Source organism: Mus caroli, chromosome 12 (genome assembly GCF_900094665.2).
Source record: "Mus caroli chromosome 12, CAROLI_EIJ_v1.1, whole genome shotgun sequence".
In the NCBI taxonomy this organism is placed as follows: domain Eukaryota; kingdom Metazoa; phylum Chordata; class Mammalia; order Rodentia; family Muridae; genus Mus; species Mus caroli.
In genome coordinates, this window is record NC_034581.1 from 70081979 (window position 1) to 70095233 (window position 13255).

The 13255-nt window shown below is 41.6% G+C and overlaps 1 protein-coding gene across 4 annotated transcripts in view; it reads right to left on the minus strand.

Moving 5' to 3' along the window:
- The window catches only part of Ppp2r5e (protein phosphatase 2 regulatory subunit B'epsilon), a 149293-nt gene that overhangs the window by 97593 nt on the left and 38445 nt on the right, over positions 1-13255 (minus strand). Inside the window, exon 1 of one of the 4 annotated variants that reach the window (XM_021178530.2) lies at positions 4103-4501. The exons of the other annotated variants lie outside the window; for them this stretch is intronic. Coding sequence (XP_021034189.2) covers positions 4103-4184 — 82 coding nt within the window. The 5' untranslated portion in view covers positions 4185-4501. Of the gene's footprint in view, positions 1-4102; positions 4502-13255 lie in introns of those variants that run through there. 4 annotated transcript variants of the gene reach the window in all.

A 13255-nucleotide genomic window follows, 5' to 3' on the forward strand; every position in this document is an offset into this window, starting at 1 on the left:
AAAAAAAAAAAATAGTAATAAAGTAAATTTGCCTCAAAGTTTTGCAAGTTTCATTCCATAACCTGTTGACCACACTGCTGTGGGGCATGTGGAGAGGCATCGTACCAAAATGCACAAGGCAGCAAAAGCACTCACCTTTGGCAAGTAGGCAAAAATGGAAGAAAGGAAGGTACTGGAACCCCACAATCCGCTCAGAGGGCATACCCCAATGCTCCAAAGACTCCATCTTAAAACTTCCACCTCCCTCCCAGTTGTACAGTTCTGAGAAAGAAAAGCCTTTAACATAGAGATCTTTGGGACATGTTTAAGATGCAAACTACAGCACAAGGCTTCTGAACTTCAAGCACTAGTAATAATCTCAACCTGATCATTGTAAACGGTGGGAGCCAGCTCTGGCCTGTCTACTAGTAGATGCCAATAGCATTCCCTCCTGCCCCAACTTCCACCTGCTCCTACCAGGTATTACAACCAGCTAGACTTTGACAAACATCCTTTACAGGTCAGGACATCCCTACCAGTTCTGCCAGCAAGATGGCTCACAACCAAGCCTGGTATCTTGAATTTGGTCCCTGACTCATAAAGTAGAAACGATACAGCAGAAGTGCCACAGTAGACCCATTAAGAGATAACTATTTCCTTCTGGTCAAAAGAACTGGCCTTGGTAAAGACTCCAGTTGGGCAGGTCAGTGACCTGGCTAAGGGACCAACCCTCAGATGCTGGGTTTACCTTAAGTCATGCTAAGAGACAGGTAGAGTAATTATCTCCTGATTGAAATGATGTGCTTCTCCATCCCAGAATTCCAACCTCCTCGCACAACCACCTCGCCTACTTTTCTGAATCACTCAGAAAAGCATGTTTCCTTCCCTCTCCCCACCGCCCCCCCTCCAAGAGTGCTTTCTCTGGCAATTTGGGATTCCTTATTCTTTCTCTAAAGCTCTTGTCCCTCTCATGTGGTTGCTTGTCTGCCCTGTGGTGGGTTGTCCTCCATGCCAACTTAACAAGCATGACTCCCCATATGACTCCCCACCCCTTACCCCATCTCTTTCCTATTCTCCTTCAGGCAGCTGCTGAGATTTATGGCTTGCTTGCCCTGGGTTATTTTTGGTTTTGTTTTGTTTTTATAAATGCTAATAAACTTGTCCTTGAGCTTCTATAAGTCCATTCTTAAATCTCTTATTAATGATATTAAAAACCTCAAGAAGGGTTTCTGATTTTCCCAGTTATCATTTGACAACCAAAAAAGTACTCCCCAAAATGTCCAGTAACAGAGAGAACTGACTCCGGAGGTTGCCCTTGACTTACACGCACACATACACACACACAAATGGAGTTTTGGGAATTGATTTTTATATATTTAGATGTTTTGCTTGCTATATTTTGTCTATCCCACACACACGTGACATGTCTGTGGAAGCCACAAGAGGTCCTTGTATCCCCTGGTATAGGATTTATGAATAGTTGTGAGCCACCATGTAGATGCTAGATATTGAACCAGGAACTTCTGGAAGATCAGTCAGAGCTCTTAACAACTGAACCATCTCCCCAGGGCTGCCCCACCCCCACCCCCGCTGCACCCTTTTTTTTTTTTTTAATAATTAAAAAAAAATGGTTTGGGGCTAGATGTGATGGCTCAGCAGTAAAGGCATCTGACACAGCACTGACCAACTGAGTTCAATCCTGGAAGCCACATGGTCCCGGGAGTGGATCAATTTCCATAAACTGTCCTCTGACCTCCACATGTGCCAGATATAAATGTAATTTTTTAAAACATTTTCCCAGGATATAGTGGCACACACATGGAATGCAGAGGCAAGTAGAGATTTCTGAGTTTGAGGCCAGCTTGATCTACATAACCAGTCTCAGCCAAGGTATACAAGACCATCTCAAACAAGCCAAACAAAAAAATAAAAAATAAAAAACACTGACAGGGAAAAAATAGAAAGCACCTGATAATAACAGGTGCTATATTAGCAGCCAATCAAAAGCAGCCTGCCTGTGTCTAAGTGACAAACTGCATCCCAGTACGTCGTCCGATAAGAAACTATTTCTCACAGAACATGTGATATTACAGAACATGAGCAAAGCATTCTGGGTTACTTGCCAGGCAAGCTCCAAATGGCTTGGGGTCTCCATCCACACTGGAAGCAGTGCCACCCGTCTTAGTTACTCATTCTTTCTATAACCTTCTTTCAAATCTCATTAACCAATAATGACAGTCAATTACTCAGAAGACATAAGATAAAGGTTATCCTTTTGAAAACGTGTTTTGGGGTTAGAGATGTATCTCAGTTGGAAGAGTACTTGCCTGACATGCATAAAGCTCTGGGTTCAATCCCTTGCACCGCATAAACCATGTTTGTTAGCAAATTCCTGTAATCCCTGTGCTTTTAAAGAGGTATCATCCTCACTCACTGGCTCAGCAAGTTTCAGGCCAGCCTACATTACATGAAACCTTATGAAAAAAATTGCTTGTTCGTGCGTGTGTGAGTGTGAACACTTGTAAGACATGTTGGTGCACACCTGGTACCTTGCACTTAGGAGTCAGAGGCAGGACTGCTGCAAGTTTGAGATCTGGTAACCTGCTCTACATAGAAAGTTACACACTAGATTTATTTAAGGAAAGAGTGGTCATCAAGATGCCTCAGGTAAAGGTATTTGTTACTCAGTCTTGGGGGCCTGACTGCAATCCCAGAACCCACAAAGACTTGGAAGGACAGAGTGGTGACCCCACAAAATTCTCATTTACCTCCACATGCACGTGCAGCACACAAGCCCACACCCATACACTATACACTCACACAGTAATAAATATCTGCACAACAAGATAATAGTAACTGCTTTTTAAAGATTTTTTTTTTCATAACAAAAATTAGAAGCCACTTTCTAACCTTTCAGTCCACAAACCTCAACAGGCTGGAGAGATGAGGTGAAAACTTGCTCAGACACCCCACAAACAATAGAACCACTCCCTGGTCTTTGTCAACACGCACAAACCAGATTACTTTTCTAGAAATTTATCCTACAGCTTTTTCACCCATGCATACACTGAAATACACACTAAACCATCCCTCCCAATGTTCTTTAAACAGAAACAAATTAGAAATAACCAAATGGTTTTCAGTATGTTCCCACATGGAAAAACTGTATAGCCACTTAACAAGAAAAAAAGACAAATCTTTAATTGAGATTAAAATTATCCCCTAGAAGTATTTATAGTGAGTATATGACTACCATCATATTTTTGTAAAATATAAACATAAATATACATATATATGGACAAAGAAAAAAATCCTAAAATGGATGTTACTGAGTTTGGACAAGCATACGTTTAAGCCATTTGTTTTTTCTAAGACCCAAACTTTAAACTTCAAACTATCTTCACTGTTCAAATTTGTCTCAAACTCCCATTGATTTTTATTATGCCACACACTGAGATGTGATATCACTAATATCAGTATGATGACAGTGATGGGCTCTCAAAAGAAAGAAATTATATACACTGAGTCAACCTCCAAGAATCAAGAACCCTTCCTAGCTGTCCTCTTCATCTTAACCAACCACCAGCTCAGAATACATACAGAACTTGGGCCTGGCTACATAGCTGGGTGCTGCGAGGCCAGCCTGGGCTGCTTGAGCATCAGGCTTTACCAAATGGACCCCAGGGTGAGGAATGCAGCTCAGTGGTGGAGAGCTGGCATGGCATGCCTTCACCCTGGGCTCAGTCCCCAGCGGATGGGAGGAGGAGGAGGAGGAGGAGGAGGAGTAAGTACAATGTCTGACTTTAATAAATGTTCAATAAATTAGTTATACTTCATGTTAATCGAATCTTTGCATATGAACTTAGATTCGCATGATTCCTTTTTGCTCAATTTATTAACCAAAAGGATCGAAATTGATATATTTCTTCTTCTCCCACTTAAATTTTTAAAGAATAATCAAAGCCAAAAGTCCAAAAGACTGACAAACCTGACAACAAAAATTTAAATCTCAAGACTAGATTTGAAATAATCATTTTATCAAGGCACACAAGTAAAAACAGTACTCCATTGGTATTTTCTGGTTTTAAAATACACATTTCAAAACAAACTGTCAAGCACTCACCATGGTAGCTGCGGCCTTTAAACTGCCCAGCGTCCTCCCTTGCCCCACCTCTAGCCAGTTTAACTGCTTCTAAGTGCAACATTCTAAGCTGCTGACAATGAACTAATCACTCTCTCTCCTGCTTGTTTTGTTGTTTTCCACAACATTTTGACCTTTATTTGGCTGCTATCATCACAAACAAACACTGTCCATCCGATACCATTTCAAGGCATTTTATAGAAATACATAAATATGAACATCTTCCTTCTCCATTGAGAGAGTGAGGCAAAGAACTCTGAATGCCTCACCCACTCAGAGCCCTGGCTCCAGGCTGGCTCCAAGAGACTTTATGAAACTGCTGCCCCAACAATACCAGAGGGTTCTTCTCTTCCTTGACTCTGAGCACTATCTCTGGAGTAGGCACACAAACCCAAAAGGAACTAACAATCACACCTAGTGGAATACACCAGGAACCCCAGAATTTGGAAGGCAGAGGCAGGAGACCAGAAATTCAAGGCCAGCCTGGACCACAGGAAATTTTGTCTAAACAAAAACAAGCAATACATACATACATACATACATACATAAAAGCATTGTCCTTCTGAGACTGGCTTAAACACTGATGCTATACATAAATTTATGTAAGTATATATGACATAGAAGTAAAATCTCTCTAAGGGAATGATGGAGGCTAATGGGATGGGAAAGGAGAAAGAGGGACTGGGGAACATGTTCACATGTATTTACATGCACCTATGAAACCATCCTTATGGAACTCAGGACCCATGCCAACTTTAAAATATAAATAAAAAACAGGGGACCTAAAGGATATTGGGTAAGTAACTTAAATATAACAAATCTGCTGAGTTTACCAGGAGACTGTAATGGTGAACCAAAGGTCAACACAAGCTATCACAGGACACACTCTGCACATGGCCAGAAGCATTCCAGTACTGCTCAGTACGTCCTCTGACATAAACTTTAGCAAATGTTATTTTCCTATACACTTAGAAGATAACATATTTGTTGTTTGGTAAAGCTTTGAGCAACCATTGATTCTGCCAACTTAGTAAGCAAAACTAATCATCCTATCAGAAACAAAGCTACAATCTTTTCTAACAGCATTTTTAAGTAGGATGAAAGGACCTGCTGTGGTTCCTTGAGTTGGCACTAGAAACCTTGGTTGATGGCTGCTTGGGAGGGATCAGGAGATGTGGCCTTGTTAGAGAAGGTGTGCCTGCCCCTGGGGTGGTCTTAAGGTTTCAAAGGCCTCCTTCCATCCCCAGTACATTTTCTAGGCTTCCTTTTTGTGGCTTGGGATACGAGCACTCAGCTGCTCCCCACTATGGTGCTGATGGAATCTTACCCTCTAAAATTGTAAGGCCCAAATACACTGTAAGGCTCTCTAAAAGCTGCCTTAGTCAAGCCTTGTGTTTTATCACAGCAACAAAAAAAGTAACTAATACTGGACTCAAGAGCTTTTTTCCCATGATTTTCATTTTGTCTTAACTCTTACAGCAGGCTACATTCTGTGAACAAGCAGAGGCTGCTTAAGTTCTCTCAGTGCTGCTTCCAGTAAAATGACACATCCACGCATACTTGAAGACAAAGGTACGAGAGCATGTCACTGATTTCTTGCTGTGTTTTTGAGAAGAGGGTGTTTCTTGATCTTTCCAAATGTGAATCTTGAGAAGATTTTAGAAGACCTTAGAACCGTAGATTATAAACATCTTAAAAATTTCAAGAGCTTTATAAACATAAAAATATTTTTAAATAAATCTTTATTAATCCCAAGTCACTATGTACATTTAAATAATGCTAATACATTCATACTTGACACCTATCATTTAAGTCTGTAATTTAAGGATATGTTTTAGATGGATGATGGACCCTTATAAAAATTCCCTACACCTCTCCACCTTTTATGGCCCATAACTGACTACCATGTCACAATATGAGATAGAAAACCACCTAATTACAAGCAAAACCTCTTAAAATAATTGAAATCTTAAGGGAAAACTTATTGTGTCAATCGCAAAAGCTTTTCTCCCATAAGACTACAATCCTATTATGTCACAAAAAATAACTTATATACAGGCACTTACTTTCTAGACAATTTGGCACTGGGAGCATGGGAAGTGCGTGCAGGGTAGGGATAGGGGAGTGGAAGTGGGGCTGGCTCTAATACAACCCTGACTGGTGCTTGACAATGCCCTTGACCTCTTAACCCTTACACTGGTCTACACTTCCCAAGTGTCAGCATTACAGCTGTGTGCCACCATACCTGCCTTTTATAAGTAATTTTTACAGAGAAGGAACCACTCAGTTAAAAACGCCTCAGGACACAGAATTACTAAAAATTTTGAAGGTGTTGAAAATAAAGTTACCTGATGAAGAGAATACACAAGATGTCAGAAATGTGAAAACACACTTCAGTAGATAACTTGAAGGGCTATGGCATCAACAATGGAAAAGAGTACAGCAGACACTTAGATGGCTAGTCCACAGCCTTCCCTACTGGCACATGTGGTTGTAGGACAATGCATGTGCCCATGCCTGCCTGTCTGTCCATCTGTCAGGAAGCTGGATGCAGAACCTAGGGTCTTGCATATTCTAGGCAGATACTCTTCCACTAGAGTGACTGATTGTATCCCTACCATCACCAATCTTTTGAGACAGGGTCTCAATTGAGCTCCACAAGCTGGCCTAAGCTCACTCTAGCTCACGCAAGCCTCCCAAAATAGCCGGACTCCAGCACATGCCACTCAGCTGCTTCTTGTCACCATGAGAAATGGACTAAGCAGCTCTCCCTCTGGATGAGCGCCACAAGTAGTCTAGGCCAACTGCCTCCAGTTACAGATGTGGAAACCGTGACCCAGAAAGAGTAAATACCACTTACTTTTCTTCTTCAGAGAAAGCTCAGCAGAGCCCTGTTAAGTCCTGACCTCAGAGTTCTGGTTCCGAGGTCAGCGATTCCAGTTTTTTGTCTGGCGATCTGCAATCTCTCTTATATGCTTTAATCTAGATGTGATTAGTGTTTGCGTTGAACTTTATTTTTAAAATGAATTGCTATTTTCAACAGTTTCTTTGAAGTCCCATCAATCACTCAAGTGAAACCTTGACTGTGTTGAAGGTGATGATGATATGAACGTTTTGGACATGAATTTTTCTTAAAGAATAGAAGACATCTTTGATCTTGGAAAAAATATGAAGGAAAAAATACGTTTTGTTTTATTTTGAAATTACTCTCAAAAGCAACTTTTGAGGAAACAAACTCACTTTAATGAAAGTTAAACACGGCTTTTAAAAACAAATGACCTAGATTTACTTTAACTAAATCAGACGAGAGCATTATCTCTCATACAAATAAATACACTGAGGTGCCAAATGAGAACACATAATTATACTGCCAAAATGCTGTAGCTTTTTTCTCCAGCTTAAGTCATTGTGAAAGAACAGAGTTCGATAATGACTAAATTCTTAACTCAGGATTTAGGACTATAAAGGAACTGGTCTAAATAACTGTTTTTATATACTTGAGGGTAATTGGCAACAACACAGACAGAATGAACATCAACACAGAAGACCAAGAAATAAATCAATTAGAAAGTATGGAGTCCTTACTAGGGTATGAGCAGCCCTGCACACTCTCCATGTTAACTCACTTATCCACCACATACACTACGATCATCTCCCTCCCACTTTACAAATTAGAGGCAGAGTCAAGTTAAGACACATGCATCAGTGACACTTGCAAGAGGAAAGCCAAGATATAAACCTAGTCACTGCAGCCAGCCCTACAGTCTGCAGAGAAAATGCTTACAAGTCACAAAGAATGGTGACACTTTTATACAGAAGGTGCAGAACACATAAACCTAAGGATTCGAAGAGTAAGGTGGTAACTGCAGAGGCCAGGAATGGGTAGCACCTGATAAACCCTGGTAAACTGACTGTTTGTGTATGTGTCTCTGTCTCTCTGCCTCTCACTGTCTCTCTGTCTCTGTGTCTCACTCTGTCTCTCTGCCTCTCTGTCTCTCTCTGTGTCTCTCTCTGTATGTGTGTGTGTGTGTCCCTCCCTTCGCTCAGTATAACACTAGAGCCCTATATATCTATATGTCTACCACTAAGCCAGGAAGACAATTTCATTTTGAAATGATAAAAACATCCTAAATTTGGGCCATGATGATGGTTACACTCTCTGAACACTCAAGAAAAACTAAAGCACTGTACATGTTAAATGACTAAAGTGTATGATTTGTGAACAATATCCCAATTAAATAAGGTAATAATAAATCAAAATGATAATGATAGGGACTGTGGGTGTAGCTTATCGGTAGAGTGCTTGTCTCACATGTGCAAGGCTCTGGAGTTGATCCCAGCACTGCAAATTATACTTTTTCATATATTTATAATAGATATATAATAACACCACCACAGGCGTAAGGAACTTAAAGACAATACACTAGAATGCTTGAAATGGTAAAATCATCTCTGCAGCTTGGGGGTGGGGGGGCCTCATGTTTGCATCCATCTATGTGGTATGAGTGAGAAGGGAAGAGAATGAGGCTAAAGAGATAGCTCAGTCAATAAAATGTTTGCTATGCAACTAAGAGGACCATGGTTTGACCCCCAGAATCCACTTAAAATTGCAAGCATGATATATGAACTAGTAATCCCAGCCCTGGGTAGGGCTAAAACTAGCAGATCCCTGGAGTTCACTGGCCACCAAACCTAGCCACTACACAAGTTCCAGACCAATGATAGACCCTGTCTCGAAAAGTAGAATGGCCCTGTAAAATGACAGCTATGGTTGACCTCTGACTTTCCCACACACGCACATATGAACATGTGTGTGTATGTATATACACACACACACACATAAACACACACATACATGTACACACACAGGGGAGGGCAGGGGTTGTCAAAGATGCAAAAGAAATTGTTGATGTAGTTTCTGAGACAAGTCTCATTCTGTACCCCAGGCCAGCCTTTAATTTTCAACGTGGCCCAGACTAACCTAAACTCGTCATCCTTTTACATCATCGTCTCACATGCTGGGATCACAGATTGGTGCCACCAGCTCCAGCTCCCAGTGCTCTCTGTGTGATGGCACACACCTACAACCCCACCAGGAAAGCTGACACGGGAAGATGATAAATTTAAACCCAGTATTCTGTGGTGGGGTGTTTGTTTGGTTTGTTTGTTTGTTTGTTTAGAAAGAAAGAAAGAAAGAAAGAAAGAAAGAAAGAAAGAAAGAAAGAAAGAAAGAAAGAAAGAAAGAAAGAAACCGTTAGGCTGCTGCTGTAAGGTTACAGAAAAGTGGCACCTCCAAAAGGATACTCAAAGCTGTTATCTGGTAAGAATTTACTAGACAAAAACAAGAGAGGTGACTAATAGAGCAGGAACCAGAGGCAGCAGAAAAATCCAGGACTCAGAACTGGAGATTAATTTACTCAACAAGGTAAGTCCCTGCCAGGGAACAGAGAAAAATAAGGGAGGAAATGAGGCAAGACTGTATATTTTACCCATCAAAGTGATGTTTTCTTGTTGGATCTAGCCCCATCTTATTGCTAGACGAATTTGACTCAAAAGGTCTGGGTTCCTGCCGAAGGTCTCACACAGGTAGAAAGCAGCAAACTCCTGTGTCATTTTGTGTGCTGACATTAGTCAGCAGTTATATGGATTCTTGCTTGGAAGCCAGAAAGGATGAGAACCTGGCAACTGGAGAAATGTGTACAATAAACCATTCTCTAAAATGCAGGGGTTGAACTTAAACACTTTCCTCAAACTACAGCAAAGAAACATTTTGGGCTCAATTCTTTTAATTTTCCCATAAACAACACACAAAAAATTTAATAAAAAAAAAAAAAGCAGGACACCTGAAGAATTCTCAAAATAGATATATGATTTAGACGTATTGCTTCAGACCAAGAGTTCCCTGTCCTGGAGATCAACAAGGCAGGAGCTGGCTAGGTGAGTGATCACTCAATGTGGCCTCCCCACCAGTTCCTCACAATGACGACCTGCTGTTCGGTCTCACCAGGCTACTGATCACTAAGCACAGTAAGACCCCCAGTAAGACCGCGGTGGTGATTTGAATAAGAAATGTCCCCCAAAGGCTGAGGTATTTGAATGCTTAGTCTCCAGCTGGTGATCCTATCTCAGGAAGGTTTATGAGGCTTGGCTTGCTGGGGGCATCTTAGCAATGGACTGGGCTTTGAGAGTTTATAACCCTGCCTTACTTCTAGCCCACTACACTCAACCTTGCATTTGAGGATGTGAGATGGCAGATTCCTCCTGCTGCTGCCATGCCTGCCATTTGCTGCCAGGCCTCCACAACAGGACTGATTCTTGTCCAGTGGAGTTCTATGTCCAAACAAACCCTTCCTTCTCTAAATTGCTTTCTGCCCTTGGTGTTTCATCACAGACACAGAAAAGTAATACAACAGTCCACACTCTGTCTATTCCAAATAAATTTGGAGGCTGAGGGATAGCTTAAAGATAAGAGCATAGGCCTAGCATCCATGAAGCCCTGGGTCTGACCCCAACACTGAAAGGAGAAAACTGTTTTCAGAATTACTTTCAAGATCAGGAGCTCACACAAATATAGACAACACACCATCCTCTGCCCCACCTTAAACATAACATATTGTTTTAATTTGTACTTTTCTGTGTTCTCTTTAGGAATGCAACATTCAGAAAAACTTAGCTCAAAGGTTCTAACTGGGAGGCCTAGGAAATGGCTCAACACCTGCTGCCAACATGGTAGAAAGAACGGTTATCCTCTAACTTTTGTCTAAGCACCACAGGATGCACATGTAAGCACACAAAAAGCAAGCAAAATGTAATTTAGAAAAGTAAGGTTCTAACTGAAGAAAGGTGTACTTCCTTTTCGTAAGACAACTTTCAACCAATAGCATTTTATGTCAGTGGGTCTTAAAATATTACTTCTAGTTTTAAAATTTTATTTTTTTAATTATGTGCCTGTTATGGGTATATGCATGGGAATGCAGCAGGTGTCTGAGGAAGCTGGCAGTGTCAGATCCCCTGAAGCTGGAGTTACTACAAACAGTTATGAGCCGCCTAAGAACCAACCTTAGGTCCTCAGGATAAAGGCAAGCAATCTTGGCGTCTCTCCAGCCCCTTCCAACACTCCTTGTAACAAAGTCAAGTATGACAGCAAACACCTGTGATCCCAGTTCTCAGGCACTAAGGGAGAAGAACAGGCTGGAAGACCAGCCTGGTCTGGTCTACACACTGAGCTCCAGGACAACCAAAACTACAGAGAGACCCTATCTTAAAAAAAAAAAAAAGATAGCCTGGGATATATAGGAATACAGGAAGTTCCAAACCAGCCTGGGATACATAGTCAAATCCTATTTCAAAAAGCAGGAAAAAAGGAAGAAAAAAAAAATCAACAACAAAAAAGACCGCAAATGAGCCAGGTAAGATGGCACACACCTATCATCCCAGCACTGGTAAGGTTGACAGGATGTAAGAAGTTCAAGGTCATTCTGCTAATATTCAGTAAGAATAAGCTACCGGAGCCCTTGCCTCAAAATATTGTCTTGGAAAACAAAGGCTAGCTGGCCATTGTGTGCACCTTTACTCCCAGCACGCAGAAGGCAAGGCAGATGAACATCTGTGGGACTGCATAAGGAGGTCCAGGAGAGCCAGGGATACGCAGAGACCCTATCTAAAAGCAAAACAAAATAAAAGGGTAGAACAGTTGTATGTACCTGAAGTCCCAGACAGTCAGTATGCTAAGGAAAGCAGACTATTTGAACTTATAAGTTCAAGACTGACCCAAACAATATTCTGAGACCTCAGCCTCAAAACACACAAAAATAGCAGAGGGTCAACACATGCTATCTACAGTACATAATCCTTCAATGTTAGGTTTTACTAGTAAAATAGAGCAATACATGAAGATAGTTCAATGCACGGACAGACCATAAAACAAGAACTACACAGTAAATACCTACAAGCACCACACAGAAAAGCTGGCAATATGCTAGCACACACACAGTAGGGTTTACAGGAAGAAGGCATCAGCTAGACTAGACAGAGAAAGCTTTCAGGAAACCTATCTCTTAAACTGAGGCCAACAGAGACAGAAAAGGGAGTTCCATCTTGAGGGAAATGAGCAGAGCAAAGACACTGAAGCCATGGCAGCTAGCTGGGGACAGGCCAGCTGGTCCATTCAGGATTAAAAAGAAAGCACTGGAACACATCCAAATCCATGTCTGGTCTGTGGCTCCCAGCCAAGCCATCTAGCCTGCACATCCCCAGGTGAGATCCCCCAAATGAGAGCCACAGGAGAGTGCAGACCAAGAGCAACTGAGATTCATTCCCAGGAAACTTAGTCACACAGTCATTTACCAACAACGGTCACAGGACAAAGGAGTGGCATAAGGAATGGGCAAAAGCAGGACATTTAAATTCCATGTGAACACTGCAGGAGCCACTGCTAACGCTTCCTACTACCCTGGCCCAAAAGCACTTCAGTGTACTTACTGCATACTATAGTGAACTTCATCTCTGCATAAATAACGTGGCTCCTAGTGTAATGATGAGAGTTAGGTAAGGCCCTTAAGAGAGTTAAGAGGTCCAAGCAGCAGAATCTGAGGCAGACATTTGGGAAAATCCGAACTAACTCAAGCAGCACCCTCCCAACACCCCAAATATGCTTTGCTAAGAAAGGCCTGCTTTGCCAAGTAAAGCCAAAACAAAACAAGCTCTTTGAAGTTCTGATTAAGCATGCAGTTCCAAAATCACTTCAGAGTCCTCTGAGCCCAGATCTGAATACCTCAGGTCATTACTCAGAAATGAGGTCTTTTGGAAGGGCTTCAAGAATAACTCTCCAAGCTACTCCCAAATGAAGAACCTACCACAGGTAGACTGTTCCCAGCACACTCCCTGAGCAGACTCCTGCACACAAGCAAGACCTCTACTGTACAGAAGAGTCTACTTCAAAGTTCTGATTTCCCGAAATGCCCCTTAGCTTTTCCTGCCAAAAGTTTTTCCTTGGCACCAACTTTAAAAATTCCCCATCCAAGAAGTTCATCAGGTAACTCTTGAAAATTATTGACTCACCATGTTAAGATGCTCGGGAGATAGATATGAGTGAGTGTGTGTGTGTGTGTGTGTGTGTGTGTGTGTGTGTGTGAG